Source organism: Crassostrea angulata, chromosome 6 (genome assembly GCF_025612915.1).
Source record: "Crassostrea angulata isolate pt1a10 chromosome 6, ASM2561291v2, whole genome shotgun sequence".
Taxonomy (NCBI): domain Eukaryota; kingdom Metazoa; phylum Mollusca; class Bivalvia; order Ostreida; family Ostreidae; genus Magallana; species Magallana angulata.
In genome coordinates, this window is record NC_069116.1 from 25561623 (window position 1) to 25583980 (window position 22358).

The 22358-nt window shown below is 32.4% G+C and overlaps 1 protein-coding gene across 1 annotated transcript; it reads left to right on the forward strand.

The window, feature by feature from the left end:
• Positions 1–159: 159 nt before the first annotated feature.
• Positions 160–21490, forward strand: LOC128187426 (synaptic vesicle 2-related protein-like). The gene is made up of 23 exons (XM_052857870.1): positions 160–310; positions 1215–1314; positions 3728–3928; positions 4989–5109; positions 5435–5507; positions 6239–6335; positions 6427–6728; positions 8841–9091; positions 13216–13301; positions 13417–13515; positions 14592–14663; positions 15017–15141; positions 15431–15494; positions 15612–15737; positions 15912–16043; positions 16507–16583; positions 16750–16826; positions 17558–17659; positions 17766–17877; positions 18424–18505; positions 18739–18828; positions 19191–19304; positions 20194–21490. The coding sequence occupies exons 1-23, from the start codon at positions 288–290 to the stop codon at positions 20224–20226; spliced, it is 2559 nt and encodes an 852-aa protein (XP_052713830.1). The 5' UTR covers positions 160–287; the 3' UTR covers positions 20227–21490.
• The last annotated feature ends 868 nt before the right edge of the window (positions 21491–22358 follow it).

A 22358-nucleotide genomic window follows, 5' to 3' on the forward strand; every position in this document is an offset into this window, starting at 1 on the left:
TTAACTCGACACTTAAAAATACCACGTTAACTCGTCACCTGCTGGCTACTTTGGAATTTGTGAAATGAAGTTTAAAAAAATTTAATGGTTGATTAAAACCACCATTGCCAACGGTGAAAATGTTCATCGTCGTCACTGATGTAAAAAAGGAAAGAAAAATTAGCATGTGTGCCAATTTGCTAAGACCTGAAATGTCTCTGGACCGGATTGTTTCTTTAGTGGACCGAATTGTCTCTTGTCTTTGGATCGTGACTGATTTACGTTTCATTTGAGGAGAAGAGACCAAAATGAATATTCTTCATCACAAAAGGTGAAACTTTTGAATTGTTTTGTAACGTTTTACCATTAGGGAGCCATTAGATTAATCAAAGACATAAATAACAGTATAACATGTTATTTATGTCTCTGGATTAATCAATAATAATATTATTGCGGTAGGGTTTGGTATGGTACTACCAAATTTACATTGTTATACAGCTGTTATAATTTGTTCTTCAGTATAATCAATATTATAACACATCGATATAAAAGATAATCATTATCAAATTTTATATTCACCAGGTCCAGTACAATCTCTTGATTTAGCTATATAGCTTGAAAAAGTTTTGCAGCTTTTAAACACTTATAAGCAAAAAATATATTTCCATTGTTTGGGTAACTGTTTACCACTTTGTTTGCAATGAGGCGTGGATAGGTATGATTTCTTCTCATTGTGATAAATAATTACCAATCAATTATCTTGTTTACCATAACTGACCTGCTTTATATTTCATTCAAGAAGTAACTGTGTGGTCATGAATCAGTTACCCCAAAACTTTTAGTGCAAAGTCTCTTAAGGAGACGCAAATTGATGAGTAATCTTTACATGCATTGTTCACAGAACAGTTCAAAGTTGAAAACTATCACTGGATTAAAGTGCGATTTTTTATACATACTGATAAAATTACAGATTTAAGAAAAATGTATGACAAAATAGCTAAATGAAGCTACTCTGAATAGCTTAATAAAGCTATTTAGCTTATTCAAGCTATATAGCTAAATCTGGAGATTGTACTTGACCTGTTCACATATACCAGAACAAAAAGAGTATAATACAAAAACTTCTGTAGACATGTTAGAAACAACATGAATCCGATAGGCTAGTCAAACAAATGAGATATTGGAACAATCAAGCAGAATTATTATTTAAATGTTTCTAACATTATATCTTCCAGTTGGCATGTTCGTAATAAGAACAACATCGAAAGAGTCAGACGAGACGAAGAGAAGGCAGCACTTGAAGAGAAAGAGAGACAGCGCAAAATTGCCCTTGCTGTAATAAGCTTGATTTATTTAAAAAATCTTTTACTGTGGATTCCCTATTAAATGCGAGGTTTAACATCAGCATAAAACTGAAAGAAGCAACCCTCTGAGATTATAAGCTCTCATTTTTAACCGGGTTTTCCAACGGAAAAATCCGGTTATTAAAATGGTGAAAATGGCGGGCGGGCGGATTGGCGGGCGGGCGGGCGGCTGCCAAAAGGGTACCCTCATTGTACGGATAACTCCTCCTACAGTTTTCAAGATAGGAAGTTGTTCTTTTGCATATCAATTGTACATATATCAGAGGTGTGCATATTGCTAGGATTTTGATTTCCGATAATTTATCGAAAAAATACCAGCTTTGGAACTTGGTCATTTTTTGGCAAAATGTTGCATATAGGGTACCCTCATTGTACGGATAACTCCTCCTACAGTTCTCAAGATAGGAAGTTGTTCTTTTGCAGATCAATTGTACATATATCAGAGGTGTGCATATTGCTAGGATTTTGATTTCCGATAATTTATCAAAAAAAACCCAGCTTTTGAACTTAGTCATTTTTTAACAAAATGTTGCATATAGGGTACCCTCATTGTACGGATAACTCCTCCTACAGTTCTCAAGATAGGAAGTTGTTCTTTTGCAGAATAATTGTACATATATCAGAGGTGTGCATATTGCTAGGATTTTGATTTCTGATAATTTATCGAAAAAATACCAGCTTTTGAACTTAGTCATTTTTTGGCAAAATATTGCTTATAGGGTACCCTCATTGTATGGATAACTCCTCCTACAGTTCTCAAGATAGGAAGTTGTTCTTTTGCAGATCAATTGTACATATATCAGAGGTGTGCATATTGCTAGGATTTTGATTTCTGATAATTTATGAAAAAAATACCAACTTTTGAACTTAGTCATTTTTTGGCAAAATATTGCATATAGGGTACCCTCATTGTACGGATAACTCCTCCTACAGTTCTCAAGATAGGAAGTTGTTCTTTTGCAGATCAATTGTACATATATCAGAGGTGTGCATATTGCTAGGATTTTGATATCTGATAATTTATGAAAAAAATACTAGCTTTTGAACTTAGTCATTTTTTGGCAAAATGTTGCATAAACATGTAGGGTACTTCATTTCACTGGATAAGGGTTGACATGGATTATGGATACAGTTTACATAAAAGAAAACCCGGTTTGCTGTCACATTGACAGCTTTTCACTTGTTATTTTTCAGACTGTTTCGAACTATATGAAATTATAACACCCACATTATAACATAAAGTTGGTCCTCGCAATTATGTATGTTCGTGATTTGGTACAAAACACCAGTGAAATTGCAGAGTTAACTACTCGCATAAAATGAGGAAGTGACTGTTATTTAAATTCAACGTTTCATCGAGGTCATTGTATATCTGCAATTGCTTATGAAAGCAACGTAAAACTGACAAAAAACAATCAAGTTGTGCATTTGTGCCATCCAACTGATCATAGTTAACTGACAAATCTACATAATTTATTATACAGATACATGTACCATGGTATGAGAAAAAAACCTGGAAAACTCTAGACTTGCTGACTACAGTTTCCTGGGTCAATCTTTTCACTTTCCATGATTCAATTATCATGATTCCCATGTAACAATTAAAAGTTGCAAAGAGTATATATAAATGAAATAATTATTACAATTTACAATGCATTTGACCCTTCCGTCAGTCAGTATATCAATCAGTCCAACAGTCCTTTTTTTTTTTTTTTGCTATTTAGAATTTCATGAAAACTTTGTACCATTAGGTATTAAGTACACAACATGTAGATGTGCACATTAATTACTAGGGAATTACAATTACTTTATATATATTTCTGCATATGTTGGCTCTATTGAACTTAGGATTTTGTTGTTGCTAACATGTTAGAGCATATTTGTAGGAAGTTTTGATTTTTTTAGTTAAGCCCCTTTATTAGAAATTATTTTATGCACCAAGTATATATTGCATATTCATTGCGATATTCATTTTGTGTAGCATTGTCAAGTTTTGTTTGAGAGTGGGGTATGTGAGATTGCTCACTTTTTCTGTCATCATGGATATTTCCTAATGAGGCATGAACTATCTTAAATGCTTAAACCTGTAGAAATCTATTGGAAAATGAAAAAAAATATGATATACATGTAATTTACTTTAAGTATGATTTGAAAAAAGTAAGTGATATCCTTTGTTGCAATGAAAACCCCTTATTGAAACATTTATTCAATGCAATAAAATTGCCAATCTAAGGGTACATGTATCTGAATAATCTTTGATGCAAAATTTAGTCACAATGAATTGGTAAATCATTGTTAAATTGTAAAAGAAAATTGGGTTTACAGTTGTTTGTCTTGCTGTGATTTATCAATATTTAAGTATATATTGACAAAACCTATTACAGGAGCAAGAAGCTAGGACTGATTTTCTACGCGTGAAGTCAAGAAAACGCATAGAGGATGCAGGAAATAGCTCCAATCAAGTGGACAGTGGCAAATCAGAAGAGAGAAGTCAAGAATCAGCAGTGTCCACATTTGGGACAGGTGCCCTCTCAGAAGACATCTATTCTGGCAAACACATCAACTTCTTCAAAGAAACAGATGGGGTAAAAATTCTTTATAGGCACTAGCTTGTACAATTTACATGTAGATATCATGGCCCTGAAAATTGTGAAAGCTATTGGACAATACTTTGTCAAATGCATTGATTTTTTTAATGCTATTAAAAAAGAATACCTGTAATGTTGATAGTAACGATCATATTAAGGAGGCCGACTTTAGTTTGCATTGCGCATGTTTTTGCGCATTCTAATATAATACAGTTGATTTATACTTCTTATGAATTTTTTTCGATATCATTTATAAAATTGAACACAATAAACAAAATACAGATAAAAATATTTAGATTGTTAAAGGAAATTTTTATTTTTAACACGATTTTTACGTTGTGCGGTAGGGGAGCATTGCCATTGCACTTTTATGACGTTATGATAAAATGAAGCTTTGTAGGAGTACGTTATAAGAAATAACATAAAAGAAAAAGTAAAAATTGTATGCTGTTGAAATTTTATATACAGAATGATGCTATCCTCGAGGACATTTTCCTCATTTTTGGAATGAATCCATTATACCAATCACCATTCGTGATGATCCAAATATATAGCAAAATTTGGTGCATTTTAATATTTTGAGATGGCCCCCACTATAAACCAGACGGTAGAATTTTGTGTTTTTTACATATAAGGTAGGAAAAGCTATTACTAATCATATATAACAATTTGAGAAAAAAAGCCATTATAGTATTTTTTTAAAAACTGCTTTGATGTGCAGAAATGCAGTTTCCTGTATATTCCTATGGTAAATGTACCTCTATTTTGAGATGGTCCCTAAAAAGAACCAGACGGTTGATTTTCATGAACTTTCGCAAATAAACTAGAGTTGGTTTTAATTACATATGGTTAAAAAATAAAGAGTTATGCTATTGTAGTTTTTCCGCAAAAAAACCGAAATTGGCCTCCTTAAATGTACAGTTTAACAATTAAACCAGCAAAACTGAAAATTTTACATTAAATTATTATACATTTACTAGTATCTAAGTAAAAGCATGTCAATATAATTTTTTACCATAGCAAAACATTTTGGATTGCCATTTAAATTTTTTTGCAGATGGTTGTGTCAGACCGGAAGAACGCAGAGCATGAAGCAGACAAGAAAAAGGAACAAGAAGAATGGGAGAAAAAAGTGGGCATTTTGACCTATTTGGGTCAAAGTTCAAATGAAACATCAGGTATCTGTCACAAACTGAACAGTTTCAAATGGTCATAGTGCATAAATACCGTGGTAGGTTGCAAATTGCAAAAATCATATAACCATTTTTGAAGCTATGTTCAATGATAGCTTTAAGCTTCAAAACTCCAGTAATACTTCGTAGTTGCTATATTTATTAATCAGTGTGATTTTTGTTTTGAGGTGTCATCTATATATTAATGATTTACATGTGGTTTCATATCAGTAGATCCTTTAAATTTTGTTTTAAAAATGTGTCAGCTCTTTTTTTCCTCATGATAGTACATTAAAAATGCAACTACAATGTAATAACTTATTTTCCACAGCATCTTGGTATAATCAACGGAAACGGAAGCATGAAGACGAAGAAGAGGATGGCAGTTATGAAAAACGGAAAAGGTTTTTGTGATTAACAAACTATATGTAAAAATCATAGTTATAAAGAAGTTTTTATATTTAATCATTGTAAATGATATACTATAGTAGCACATATATTCGTTGGGTTAAATTTTCGTTGTTTTTAAAGGAAATAAATTTTGTTAATATTTAATTTCATCATATCGTAATCTCTAAGATGTATTCCATATCCACTCCGTATTTATTCATACTTAATTGAGTTAAAAATTCATCATGGATTTAATTTCGTTTATTAATACTGCCAATGAAAATAATGAAAATGAATCCTCGGCGAATATTATTTAAGTATTAACATTTGTTTTTCTTAAATCATTTCAGTATCATATATTCTGCAGCAAGTTATTTTGTATACTCTCCTAGGTTTATAGATGTCAGATGATGTTAATCAGTGGTATCAATACATGTATTATTGTCCATGTATTTATTATTAGTTAATTCCTACATTGTAAACCAACTTTTATTCGCGAACGAGAAAATTTGGTGAGGCATCATTGTAGCAAAGATTTCTCACCACAAACCAACCCTTGCTCTATGATTGTAATAACAACATACTTCTGTATAAGGCTTACTCATGAAAATAAGTCGTTGCAAACCAGTTTGTCTCCAATAAATTGTGAAATAATGTTGTGGAGGATAAAAGTTGGTTTACAGTAAATAACGCATACCAATATACACCTAGCTGTAATACATGTACTTCTGGGGGTTTTTTTCAGTAGAGAAAAGAATCGCAAGTTACAGGATCACTTGGATCCCATCAGACAAATGGACTGCTATCTTGAAAAGAAGAAACACAAAGATAAAGATGAAAAGGTAAAATCAAAATGCTTGGACATGTGTCCTTCTTTAAAGTTTACATATTCTAAAACTGGTAATCAACATACATATTTCATTTAATTTACAGCATAAGAAACACAAAAAGAAGAAACACAGACAGGATAGAGAAAAATCATCAAGCAAACATAAAACTTCTTCTTCTTCATCAAAACAAAAGCCTAAAGCCTCAATAGAACAGCTTAGGGCAGAGAGATTGAAACGGGAGATGGAAGAGAGACAAAGGACTGCACAGTTATTGGCAAAGCACCGAGGGGAAAAAACAGAGCCAAAATCACAAGAGGTCTCAAAGAGGGAGCAGACATATAACTCACAGTTCAATCCAGAGTTAGCAAGGAAGCCCAGGAGGAAGCCACACATGACTTACGATTGAAAGTGTGATTAAACTTCATTTCATGAATACAACCTTGACTTTTTTCCATGCTTACCAATGAAAGCAGGCACAATTCTTTTGTTGTGAATTCTTTGGGCTTTTAAGAAGATAAACATGCATGCACTTGAATACCAGTACATGTAGTTCATGTTTACGAATCATCTGTATTTCATTTTAAAGTTTCGAGTCTTAATATTATTGTGCCACAGGCATCAGAGGCGTGTACACTAAGTGTAGTTTGTATATACCGGAACGTCCCTGCAGGCACCTTATATTATATAATTTTCTTATAACAAAATAATGTATTACTGTAAACCAACTTTTATTCGCATGCAAGAAATTCATGCGAGGTTCGCAAGAGCTTTGTTGTTGCGAATATTTCTCGCCGCGAACCAGCCCTTGTCATTTGATTCTTATCACAACATGGGTCTGGATAAGGCTTGGTCGCGAAAATTAGTCGTCGCGATCTAGTTCATCTCCAGGAAATCGCGAAATAAAGTTGCGGCGAATAAAAGTTGGTTTACAGTATTCCGAAGGGGGTATTTATATTCTTTATTATTATAAAAAAAGTGTGGTCTAACATGATTGGAAGAAAAATTTATAATGGGGTTTTTGTATGCAAATATTTATCAAAATTCTGATGATAAATTGAACATTTGACACCATTTTTGTTTTTGTTTTTTTATATCTAAAATAATATAGATTTTGTACATAAATATTTTTGATATCATTTGATAAGAAGATGGTGTGATAAAATAGCGCACATGCCCATTTGGTATGTACTTGTAGTTGTAAAATTAAGTTTTAAATTTCATAATTTCCAATCGGGCCTTAAATCTTTTTGATAATGTTTTAATACAATTTTGAAAAAGCACAATTTCTAACTATATTCAGTTTTGAATATTTTAACAAACAATAAAAAAAAAATTATTGCCTTAAGATTTTGCAGTATCAAACCCGCTACATAAAAAACCTATAGTTTATAAGTTTAATTAATGCCTGGTGCTCTAACTTCTGAGCCATTTCAGTCACAAAATAGTGCATTGTTTAAATGATCTATGCGATTACCGATACCTATTATTTTTCTAAAACGTTCAATTGTTGGGATACAAAATGATGATTTTTATGTATAGTGGGTCATCTCTCCCCGTTTTTGTTGATTGAAATCGGTTTGTTTTCCATTAGACCTTATTTATACTATGATAAAGATATGGACCACTGACTCACTCTATAAAAAAAGGCATTGAAGTTAAAAAAAATGACATTATTTAGAGGTTTTGATACATGCATACGCCGGTTTATATCAAGTATTATTCCAAGTTATTCCAAATTATATTCCAAGTATTAAACATTTCTAAGGGCTACACATTGATGATATGTCAAATATAAATTGTTTTGAATGATAGCTACTCTAAAAATTATCAGGTTTGTTAATATTTTAATTTTTCAGTTTCTTATCTATCCTTATATAGGCATTATACATGCTTTATCCACCCATCTTCTTTAAAAAAAGTTTCCCTTCACACAGCAAATTAAATAGCATATCATTTTATTTTTTTTTCATCAGGTTTGATGATAATGTGTTAAACATTAATACCTTGATAGTCCTATAGATTTCATAGTCATGATTCTCTGTTTAAAAAAACCCACCAAACAAACAACCCCCCCCCCCAAAAAAAAAAATCCGCGAATTTAAAACGTACGAGTTGTTTAATAAAACTGGTTCTTATTTTTTACTGCAGCCGGTTCAGATGGACAAGAACTAGTTTTTCTATTGGAAAAATTACGTTATCGATTTTCTTTGGAAGACAAATTGGCAAATGAATGAAATGACTGCACAACACGAGAGACACAGGAATTGATTATTCAAAAAGTAGAGGAATAATTTAGGGACGGAAATGATAAAATTCTTGCATAGTTGCAGTGGACTCGCGAATCCGGGTATGGAAGCTTAGCCTTAGGCAAGATATTTTTTGTATGGCTCAATTTGTTTTTTTTATGTAAATAATAATCGTGTTGTAATGAATGCTTGATCATGCATTTGAATGAATTTATTACAACTGTTCACGAAAATAGCTGAGAGTGTTTTTTCTTTGGCTTAACTCACACAGGTACACTTGTTTAGCCAACTTGTGCAAACCAGAAGAGCAGTATTGTAATTTAATCTCCAAAATGTTCAACCGGCTTGTTAAATTTCGGAGAGGTGGTGATAAATATGAAGATCTTGATGAGTCAAACATTGACCTGGATATCACTGATCCAGCCATGAAAAATATTGTAAACTCTGGAAATTCCATGGAAATGTTCGACAACCCAGAGGAAGTTCAACCTAAAGAAACTGTAGAGTCTCCAGATACAGAGGGTGAGGTTCCTTTATTGTATAGGCTATGGTATCCTTGTTTACCTGAATCTTCTCATATAATATGTTTTACGATGCTACCGTTCTGGCGAGCGCAGCAAGAATTACACATACATGTACCTTGCATCATTGTCAACCTATAGTGTTATTTAGGTATCAACGAACGTCAAAGAATTTTGAGAGATTATTTCTCTACAATAAGTTTACCGGGGCAAAGGTACTAATTTTAATGGTCATGATACATACAGCGCAACCCCCTTCTCTCTCTCTCTCTCTCTCTCTCTCTCTCTCTCTCGAGAGAGAGAGAGAGAGAGAGAGAGTGTGTGTGTGCCTAGTCCCTGTTTGTAGGTGTTTTAATTTCCCACTTTTAATTTAATGGTTTGACTATATGCAATAATTTACATAAATTTTTTAACTGTTTATTTTTTCTCTTTTTTCCTTTTTATTTAGTTCAAAATTTCCTATTGTTTAATTCCTCCCTACTCATATACTCATATACTTACCTGCCTTCTGTACATGCATGCGCAATTAGCTTAAAAATGAATCGATATGACAGTAAAGTATGCCTCTTGCTAGTATATATTTAAATAATCTCTATAAAAAAAAAACCAAAAAAACAAATCATATGTCAATGAGACAGGTATCGCAGTCTATACTGAAATAGCTAGTACACACATTACAGATGTTTGATCCACCTCTAAATTTATCGCGGGAAATATGCGTGCGAGAGCACTGTGACGTCATCCATAACTTTTTTCGTCTTTGTTTACGTATGTCGACGCAATAAGAAAGTATAGGATCATGTAACAAATCTTTTGAGTCTCACCAAAGCATATGCGGTACTCTAAACGTGTCTTCAGACCTTAAAACACCGTAAATTATGAGTTAAAAGTCGGCCATTTTTGGCATAGCACCACGGGTGAAAACATTAGAGAGCATTATGGGACGTAGACAAAAAATTTTGTTTGATGAACTGTAGGTTTAGCTCGTTCTTTTCCCCGCGCACACTGGTTCTTAAAGCTCGCTTCGCTCGCTATTAAGAAATAATTATTGTTGAGAAGTATGCGACTAATTCTCATGAAGTATCATTTCTTGTCTGTGCACTGTTACATCATTTTTAGCTCACCGAGATGAAGTCAGGGGGAGCTTATGCTATACCCTCGGCGTCAGCGTTCGGACCTGGTTAAAGTTTTTGTTGCAGGTCCTGTATCTAAGCTATTACTTGTCCTATCTTCACCAAACTTGCATGGATGATGCATCTGGACCTACTTATGGACTTGAAAGACTTGGATGCTGAATCTGAGTCCTAAATTTCAGATGCTGGAGGAGGTTAAGGTTGTTGGACCAGGTTAAAGTTTTTGTTGCAGGTGCCCTTTGATAGCAATATCTAAGTTACTGCAGGTCCGTACTTCACCAAACTTGCATGGATAGTGTGTCTTATGATACCAATGCACCAGACAGGCTTGAGTGCTGAATCTGAGCCATAAGTTTCGGATGCTGGAGGAGGTTAAGGTTTTCTGAGCTGGTTAAAGTTTTTGATACAATCACCCTTTGATAGCAATATCTAAGTTACTGCTGGTCCGTACTTCACCAAACTTGCATTGATGGTGTGTCTTATGATACTGATGCACCAGACAGGCTTGAATGCTGAATCTGATCCATAGGTTACAGATGCTGAAGGAGGTTAAGGTTTTTAGAGCTGGTTGAAGTTTTTGTTGCAGGTGCCCTCTGATGATTATATCTTAGTTACTACTTGTCCTAACTTCACCAGACTTCCATGGATGGTGCGTCTTATGATACTGATGCACCAGATAGGCTTGAATGCTGAATCTGAGTCATAGGTTTCGGATGCTGGAGGAGGTTAAGGTTTTCTGAGCTGGTTAAAGGTTTTGAAACAGGTGCCCTCTGATGATTATATCTTAGTTATTACTTGTCCTAACTTCACCAGACTTCCATGGATGGTGCGTCTTATGATACTGATGCACCTGACAGGCTTGAATGCTGAGTCTGAGCCATAGGTTTCAGATGCTGGATATGGTTAAGTTTTTTGGAACATGTCACATGTTTAATAGATAATAGTACTATTTCAAACTTGCATAGTTAATTAAACTGTAATATGAATGAATCACAGAGGAAGCTTCAGATGCAGAGCCTGATCTCCATTATCAAGGATGCTAAAAAATATATCTTAAGTATTACTGGTCCTAACTTTACTAAACTTGCATGGATGGTGCGTCTTATGATACTGATGCACCTGACAGGCATGAATGCTGAATTTGACCCATAGGTTTCGGATGCTGGAGGGAGGTTAAGGTTTTAAGAGCTGGTGTTTTTGGAGCAGGTGCTCTCTTATGATTATATCTTAGTTATTACTGGTCCTAACTTCACCAAACTTGCATGGATGATGCATCTTATGATACTGATGCACCTGGCAGGCTTGAATGCTGAATCTGAAGCATAGGTTTCGAATGCTGGATGAGATTTTTTTTTTTGGAACCGGTCACATATTTTATATATAATAGCTTGCATAGTTGATTTTACTATATTATAAATGAAACACAGAGGTAGCTTCAGATGCAGATCTCCATTATCAAGTATGCTAAAAATATTCTCCTATCTCAAACCTGCTCGATAGATGTGTTCGTTGTTAAATGATACAATATGATTCCTGTGATATAGTATTGTATGATATGATACACTATTGTTTTATATGATACAATATTATATCGTATATCATATTGTAAAAAGTTATATGATACAATATGATATTGTATCAAATTTTTTGTCGTTATGAAATGATATTGTATCATGATATTGTTATGTATAGAATTGTTTATTATGATACAATATTGTATAATATGATATTGTATAATATACTATTTTATCACATGCTATTTCATATGTTATTGCAACAAACAATATTGTATCATATGATATGATATTATATAATATATATAGTACCACATGATACGATATTGTATAATATATTATTGGTTTATATAATTTATTATTATATCATATGAAAATGTATTATATGATATTGTATAATATAATATTGTATCATTTAATACAATATAGTATGATATGATATTGTATGATAAAATATAGTACTATATCACATGATATTGTATCAATTGTAATAATACAATGTTGTATCTAATTTTATTGTATCATATGATACAATATTCTATCATGTATCAAATATACATTATCATGCAATACAATATCATACTATGATATTATACAATATAATATCATATGTTACAATATTGTGATGTATTATGTGATATGATATTGTATCATATATTATTATATTGTATCATATAATATCAATATCATAATATATTATGATATTGTATTATGTGATCAAATACAATAATGTATAACAAGATACAATGTCATATCATATGTAACAATATCATATTTCATCATTATTTATTACAGTATTTTATTGTAATATATGATATATATTGTAGGTATCATAGGATGCAATATCATATTTATATTATTGTATTGATAAACATTGTATCATATAATACCCTATGAAATGAACATATGATTATTATACATTTTTTTAACATATGATATTGTTATACGATATTGTGTCAAAATAGTATCCATGTATATCCAAGATCATTATTAACTATGATTTTCAAATAATATGATAAAGGTGGTCTCATAAAGGTGATTCCTCAGAAAGGTGATGCCTCGTCTCGGTGAGCTTTGTAATCTGTGATTACCTATGTTTGTATGTAATTAAATGAGTTGATAAAATAACTTAACAATGCTCTGATGAGAAATGATCCTTGGCAAAGATCTGTCATATCCCAGTAATAAATATTCCATCTATTCAATACTACAGTTTTTGCAGTAGTGAATTTAAAATATTTTACCAACTTTAAAAATAAAATGTTTTTAATCATACCATAGTTTGCACTTGGTCAGAAATGTATTTATATACATAGCCTGAATAAAGTCTGACTCCTACATATTGACGCATTTAAACCATGGCCAGAAGGGAGAGGATCAAACATATTGCCATGATATTGCCTATGATTTCTGACAATTCAAAGTTTCATATACTTATATGTGTACTATAATTTTTTCTTTTCTATTATTTTTTTCAGAGAGCTACACATTACAACAAGCTATTGATGCAATAGGGTTTGGAAAATTTCAAGTCAAACTGTCAATTCTGACAGGATTTGCTTGGGTATGTAATATCTTAATTAAATTGTAGCTTCTTCGAGTTTTACATTGGTATTTATGATAAGCATTTATAAAAGTTCTCTACATTAAACATGATAGTAGTTGATTTCTAACTTTAGATGGCAGATGCTATGGAGATGATGATACTGGCTATCTTGTCACCAGCTCTCCACTGTGAATGGCAGTTAGAGGGATGGCAGCAAGCCAGCATAACAACAGTAAGGGAGCTTTATTTAGTGAAACAAAATGGGACTACTGTTTAAAGGGAAACATTCACCCCCATTTTATTTTTCACTCCTTTTGCCCTAGCTGTCAGCTGGCAAATTTAAGTCTAGGTGAATCAAATGTCTCAAATTGTTTCTCTTTAAACAAAACTATGTCTGGGCGAATTCAAGGGATGAAACTGGTTGCAAGTGTAGGAGGTCGAAAATTACATAGGGCAAAAGTTACATGGGATGAAAAGAACACTGTATACAGTATATAGACAAGACAGAAAAATAACAGTAACATACTACAATGTTTTGATTGTTGATTTAATACAGTAATCATGATAGAGCAGAAATTGGCAATGCTGTCTTTGTTAACGTATAATGCTCTGATGAAAGTGATCAAGGAGAAACATCATGTATTGCCAAAATATCTAGGGGACACTGTTTATATGTTTTGTCTTTTGAGTATTTTCCCTACGATTCTTAAAGAAAGTAAGTACCAGTTAAATAAGCAAGTAATTGTTTATTCAAGTGTCACAATTTATGCCAATACAACTAACTAGATTTCATTATAACACATTATACAAGATATTGTCCCCCTGCCTGTGACACTTATAAAAAGATTACAGGTTACATCCCATTGAAAGAAATTCTATTGTGTTCACACAGCAGAAGAAAAAAATGGTTATGATCTAACCAATTTGAAATAATAGTACATCTGTATTTGTACATGTATAAGGATGTGGATTGATCCGTTATATGCATTTGCTAAATTAATGTTTTAAAAATTTATTATTAAATAAGTAGTACTTAGCTATGTTCAGAACAATGAGTAACTCAGTAAAAAAATGTTTTGGATTGATAGTGTAGCAATACTGGAAAAATTTCTTGATGCAAGTCATTTCCTTTTCCTGCAATATTCATTATCTTCATATAAATTGTTTTAATCCCAATAAAAAAACAGATTGTTGAAACAAATTGTGAATTAAACAGTGCATAAGATTTATCAGCATGATAAGTTATTTAAGAGTTTTACATGTTATATCATGTACAGTTGATGAAATAATTAAGTTGGCCGATTGCAGGTTGTTTTTGCTGGAATGATGTGCAGTTCTAGTTTATGGGGAAGTATCAGTGATAAATACGGCAGAAAAACGGTGAGTTAAACCGCATACTTGGTGCAATATTTATTATAAAGTGCATTGACAATCAAATTTTACAACATAAATAACTGATTCACATTCTAACATTTATCCATATTTCATGTATGAAATTACTAGTGCCTGGTTTTTGTATCTTTGAGATTGTATGTTGGACTTCAATGATTATCTTAGCTGTGTAATTTGACCAATTTAAATGATTTTGTTGTATTTTCAATACTGTTCACGTGATAGATATGAAATTGAAATATATCTATGCTATATCTTACATTATGATATTTAACTCAAAATGTTTAAAAAATCTAATAATTAGTTTAACTTTGACAGGCTTTGTTTTTTGCTTTTGACAGGAATTAATATTGTGTTCAGTCATCACCTGTTACTTTGGAATTCTCAGTGCATTTGCTCCAAACTTTGTGTGGATCTTGATTCTGAGAGGACTGGTGGGATTTGGTATAGGAGGTGCCCCGCAGTCGTAAGTCTAAACCTTTTGGAAATCAGAAGCAGTCTACTGTTCCAAAAAGGATTATCAATAGCATTGTCACAAAAATTGATCCTCTCAAATCTAGCAACTTTGAAGTTTTGCAAAGACTTTCAGCTAACCATATACTGTTATGCAAGGCTCAATTATTACAAGCACATTAATTTCTTTCCTTCATAAAAATTTCTCATTATATTTTAGTCTGATTTTATGTACTTTGTTAATTGTTTGACTTACCTGGAGTGGTAAATAAAATACATGTATTCATGAATTGTTATTGCAGGGTAACCTTGTATTCAGAATTTTTACCAACAGCCTCAAGAGCCACATGTGTTGTGCTGGTTGAGGTAACTGCACTTTAAATAATAAGTGTGTTTTTAGTGCTTAGATTTTTTCTTAACAGGGTAGGGAGAGAAAATCACTGTATCATTTAGGACATTATGATGTTTAATTGAATATTTCAGATCTTCTGGGCCATCGGTGCTTGCTTTGAGGTGTTGCTGGCTCTGGTCGTCATGCCCTGGCTGGGCTGGCAGTGGCTTCTTGGGTTATCTGCCCTTCCACTTCTTCTGTTCTCAATATGTTGTTATGTAAGTATCTTAGAGAAATGATATTTTCAATAGTCATAAAAAAAGCAATCTTCTTTTGTGAAAACAGATATATGATGATACTAGTACCTCACTGAGCAATACATGTGCCATACTACCAGGGTATTGGTATTTGACTTTCCAGTTTACTTTGTATGACAAATCTCTCTTCATTAGTGGCTACCTGAAAGTGCAAGGTATGACATAACCAGGGGAAATGTAGAGAAAGCCATTGCAACACTCAAAAGGATTTCATTTGAAAATGGAAAACCCCTGCCCCCTGGGAGACTTGTGGAACCGACCAGTAAGGTCAGTCAGAAATACTTTACTTGTCTTTGATGATCCTCTAATATGTTGATAAAATTCCCTTGATGCTGCTTCAAATGTTATGTTTCACACCTTAGAGATACCTGTACAAGGTGCCCAATGATTTATTTAAAGAATTTTGGTAATTTACCGGTACATGTACATGTACAAGTATCTTCAGTTTCACATTGTTTCCTAAGCAGCATGTACATCAGCAATGAGAATCATCAGCGGGATTTACATTGAATGATTACACAGTAAATCAGAATGCCCCTATCTGCTAATCTTGTTTGCAGAAGGAAAACCAGTCTGTAAACTATGCTTCAAGGGCACTTTATTTTCTTTTTATCTATGTTGCAATCACATTTTCACTTTGAACTTGATAATATTGATACATGTATTAAAATAAAAAGTAATGAATTGCATATCAGACTTAATAGATTAATCAGTTCCATGTCTATTTTAGGCAACAAGTAGAGGGAGCATGAAAGACCTTTTCATGCCAGAATTTCAGAAGACAACCTTTTTTCTATGGATAATATGGTAAGACATATAATTACAGGCCACATGGTACTGAGCTACATCCATTTAGCCTTTATTGTATATTACACTTTATAACAAAGAAACTGATTGGAATTAATACACCAAACATAAATAAAATTTTAACTGAATAAATATATGATTAAATAGTGGCAATTTGTTCCTCCAGGCTCGTTGCTGCTTTTTCATATTACGGAATTGTTTTAATGACCACAGAACTCTTTGAAATTTCTGATGGATGCCATGGTAAGTATTCTGATCCTCCTATTCATTTTCAGAAGGTTGAGCTTGAGTGATACATTGCTCTTGATGCTTTAAAAATTTTATTGTAAAGCATAGGTTTTATTACGTGCACCAGGGCTGCGTCCAAGATCGTAGCTGCTTCGTAGGGCTACGTAGTTGAACGATAAGCTAGGCTAGCTGCTACGTAGATATTCGTAGCCTAAATATTTTATGCTAAGCATCAAATTCAAGATGGCCACCTTAGTTACCACTTTTAAACAAACATGAAATCTATTTATTTAGTGATATGATATTCATCCTTTAAGTTATAATAAATTGTAACTTGCATATTTCCGCTTGAAATTAACAAATTAACTTGAAATTAACAAATCAAATCTGAGACCTAGCAGATAACTTAGCGGTCCATTCAATAGACCTAGCGGCAAGGCTAACTGCTATGATCTTGAACGCAGCCCAGGTATTTGATAAATTTTAAGGTTTAGGAGAACTTTGGATTTGGATGTATTTCTTGCAGCAACATTTTGTAAAATCGGTCATCATAAACAATTTTTTTTATGGCAAATAATGAAAAATTATGAAATAATGTTGGTTTGGAATAAAATAATGTGCCTTTATATTTGTATTTTCAATATGCAATTTTTACATGAAGTAAATTTGTGCTCTTTGGAATACCGTTAAAATTATGTATAGCATTATGAAATGTTATTGAAAAACTGCTATTCTTTAATGTACAGGTTCCTCTGTGAAGGTTGAACAACCCTGCTTTGTTCAGTGTAAAGGTCTTACTACATCAGACTATGTGGATCTTACCTGGACAACATTTGCAGAATTTCCAGGTAAGTCTATTATATATATATATGTACAACATTTTTTTGAATTGAAATTTTTGTACAAGTTCATTTATGGTAAGTGAAAACCAATTTTGTCTCTTTCTTTCAACAGGACTGTTTGTGACTGTTTTCCTTATTGAAAGAATAGGAAGAAAGTTTACGATGGGATTTGAATTCTTTGTTTTCAGTGTGTTTGTTTTGTTGGCAAATATTTGCACATCAAGGTAAGATTTTCAATACATGTACTAGATCTGTAGTGTACATGTAGCTATAATAAGCCCTGGTTCATATAGACCTATATTTTGGCAGATACTGGTACATATGTTTCAATTTATAATCTTATTTTTGACCTTGAAAAGTTGAAAATCAACAAATGTAGCCCTTTTATTTAATTTGTCCATATGTGTGCATGCATATCAACTTCACAGAAAAGCACAGAATTATTGGCATATGACATTTTATGCTCCGTCAATATGTTTTTCTGTACAGTCAGACTTTTGGATTTGCCAATTGAAAGAGCTATTTATGTACATATACATGTACATACTGACATTTTGATTTAAACAATATTTTATTTCACAATGAAATACTAGCAATACATGTCTAATTAATTTTTTTTATGAATTAAATACCCTATATTAAAAATCTATTAAAAATTATTTTAAATTTATAAAAGGTAAAGGTCACTGGAGTTGTCATTTCTTAGCTCATTTCCAGTATTTAACAATGTTTTTATTTTGATTTCTTTAATTTCCATTCTAATATTTCAGACCTGTATTGACATTTTTCCTATTTGTTGCCCGAGCTTTTATATCAGGAGCATTCCAGGCAGCCTATGTTTACACACCTGAGGTGAATTAAGTTTATTTAAAATAAAAAAAAAAACCAAGTGGCACTGTACTTCTTTTCACAGTAAATTTTCATTTATTTGATTTCTGCATTATTGAATAGTTACTATTAATGAAGGCGTTTAGTAATATATTTGATGTTACGTAATCAGCCATGATAAAACTTAAGATTTCAGTAATTAATTTGTCACAGTTGGGAAAGAAAATTACTTGTATGTGTCTTTCTGCATGTTGTAGGTGTATCCAACGTCTATGAGAGCTATTGGACTGGGCTCTTGTAGTATGATGGCAAGGATAGGTGCAATTGTAACTCCTTTTGTAGCTCAGGTACAATCAATTGCCTTTATAGTCATTGCATACAGTTTTTATTGTACCGTAATTGTTTTGTCCTTCTGAAATACAGGTAGCCATCTAAGGATAATTTCCATGCTTTGAAACATTTAACAGAACTAGTTTTGCAATCTTGAATAGTTTTTTAATTGAAAAATCATAAAACAAAGATATTTAGTGATGTACTTCGTCTTTAGTCTTTACATGTATGTTAGAATAAGATCTGTTAAATAATGCAATAATAGTTCAGATATAGATAATTTACTTGGAATTGATAGGAAATAATAATAATATGCATCAGTAATGTTCTGGAATGTTTGATGCTAAAGCTACACTGTAAATGGTATTATTGATTTCAGGTTTTATTAAAAGAATCTTCCTATTTGGCAATTTCCACTTACGGAGTTATCTCCATTGTTGCCACAGGAGCTGCCATTTTACTTCCTATAGAAACCAAAGGAAAGGAAATGAAAGTAAGACTTACCCAGAATTACCCATAAAGATCCGGATAGCATTTCTAGTCCATAGCTCTAAATTATAAAATAAGAATAGGTATTTAAATTCAAATTAGATTTACACGTGAAGCCAATACACCAAAAATATCAAGTTAGTACTTCCTTTAGGCTGAGGGTTGATAATTTTCTCCAGTAAGAGGCTAGCATAGCAAAACTGATACTCTTTCTGTCCCCCAAATACTGTAAATTCCTAATTAAACATGAGAAATTAATTTCTGCTAAAACAGAAACACTTGCAGATTTTAAAATCTTGCTTTCATTTTTAAGACACTTTTAAACTATAGGAAATTATAACAAAAAACTGGGGATCGCGATTTTATGTTTTCGCGATTTCATGCAAAACAAAGGAATTGCAGAATTAAGTACTCACGTAAAATGGAGGAATTTACAGTATCAAAAGTTTCTAATACCTCATGTCCATGGATACTGTAGATTCCTTGTTTTACGCAAGTACTTAATTCTGCGATTCAACGGTTTTGCATCAAAACACGAGAATATTAAATTGCTAATGTTGAATTTTTTAATGTATTATAATTCCAAAAAGTTACATCTGTCCAAGAAATTGAAGCGAGATTTTAAAACCTGTGAGATGTACTTCTCGCAATTTTATGTGGATATTAATTCCTTATGTTTAATTAAGAATTTAAGAGTATTGCATCCTTTAGAGCTGATTTATATACTGAGAAGTTCCTTTAATTACGCTGTGTAAATTCAGTGCTTTTAATTCTTCTAATACATATATTGCATTGAGTCATAATGACTTGCATCTAGTTTCACCAGATACGCTTTTTTTAAAACAATTAACAAGGTATTTTGGTTTTATACTACATGTATGTTTATATTGTAGGATACCACTTCAGAAATTACAGTTCAGCACTAACTCAGTGCCCTCGTGAATGAGAGGACCAACAACCAATAGAATCTCAGCGTGTTCCATATACATATACCTGTAACCTGTCTGTTGTCGTATGCGTATGTGATAGATAAATCGACCTTGTGTTTATCCTGTGATACCAGTACAGTAGGAAGCAGTTAGACTATTATTATTGTTGAATGTTCTTATAGTTTGTTTTTATTTTGTTTTTTAATGGGTTTTTTTCTCAGATTGTATACTCACAAGAGAATTGCTAAATGGCATAATCTGTCAACATTTTCATATCCCAGGAGAGGGATATTATTTATTTGCTTCTGTTTTAGTGACTGAAAAATTGATGTTGAAATAGCCTCATATCCTTTTTTGCTTAAGAATCAATTTTGATAGTGTGATGGAAAAAGTTAATCCAGTAGGACAAATGTCTGAATACTAATTGCCTAATGTTTTTATTACAACCATAAATCCTTAATTAATGATGTTTATGATTATTATGAGCATCAAGATTGTTAATTTTGCCAAATTAATATTTTCCATGTGATGTTAATTTTGCCAAATTAATATTTTCCATCTGAAGTTCAGTTTTGATGAGTATGTAAATTGAATATGGTGGTACAAACATATTGGCAGATACACTAAGCAGCTATTTGATTTTTTTTTGCTGTGATGAAATGCTATAAAACATATGCTACTTAACCAAACCATTAACTGCACACTGCTATTAATTATGCATATTTATTTTTGTATTATAGTATATGTATTTTACAGGGGGTATTGAACATTCCATTGTATTTATATAAGCTAATGAAAAGAAGTTTACAATTTACATGTTATTTTTACACTGTGGTACACAACATTCCATGGAGAAAGTACAGAAATGCTCTGTTTTATATGTAATTCCCCAGGTATGAAATATTAAGTGAAATACCGGTACTAGGCATTCTTCTAATGATTTATATTTATTTAATAAATGTTTAATTGCTGTTCCTTGGAAAATGTCATTTTTAGTTTAAAAATACAACCTTATGAGCATTAACTAAAGCATTTGAAAATTCAGTGGCAGTAGCTGACATAGTAGCAACATATTATTACCAGTTAAAACACACTTAAAGCATGCTTTGAAGTTTATAGAAGGGATTGTTTCAGAAATTGTCAAAAAATACCTAAATTTACAATGTAGGGGATCAATAGTTCATTCTTGGCTGTGATGGGCCCATGGACCCTGCTATTGTGATTATATAGCCGAACATTCCCCTTGAGTATGAAAACTATTGTTTTTTAGCTCACCTGAACCGAAGGTTCAAGTGAGCTTTTCTGATCACCCGTTGTCCGTCGTCCGTCCGTCCGTCCGTCTGTCTGTCCGTCCGTCTGTAAACTTTTCACATTTTCAACTTCTTCTCAAAAACCACTGGGCCAAATTTAACCAAATTTGGTACAAAGCATCCTTATGGAAAGGGGGTTATAAATTGTTAAAATAAAGGGCACAGCCCTTTTCAAAAGGGAGATAATTGCGAAACAGTAAGTATAGGGTGCATGTTTTTAAAAATCTTCTCAAGAACCACTGCACCAGAAATGCCAATATTTACACAAAAGCTTGTATATATAGTGAAGACTCTAAATTGTAAAAATCGTGACCCTCGGACCAAAACTGGGGCCCCAGGCGGGGTTCAAAGTTTAACATAGAAATACATAGGAAAATGTTTAAAAAATCTTCTTCTCAAGAACCACTGCACCAGAAATGCCAAAATTTACACAAAAGCTTGTATATATAGTGAAGATTCTAAATTGTAAAAATCGTGACCCTCGGACCAAAACTGGGGCCCCAGGCGGGGTTCAAAGTTTAACATAGAACTACATATGGAAAATGTTTAAAAAATCTTCTTCTCAAGAACCACTGCACCAGAAATGCCAATATTTACACAAAAACTGGTATATATAGTGAAGATTCTAAATTGTAAAAATCGTGACCCTCGGACCAAAACTGGGGCCCCAGGCGGGGTTCAAATTTTACCATAGAAATACATAGGAAAATGTTTAAAAAATCTTTTTCTCAAGAACCACTGCACCAGAAATGCCAATATTTACACAAAAGCTTGTATATATAGTGAAGATTCTAAATTGTAAAAATCGTGACCCTCGGA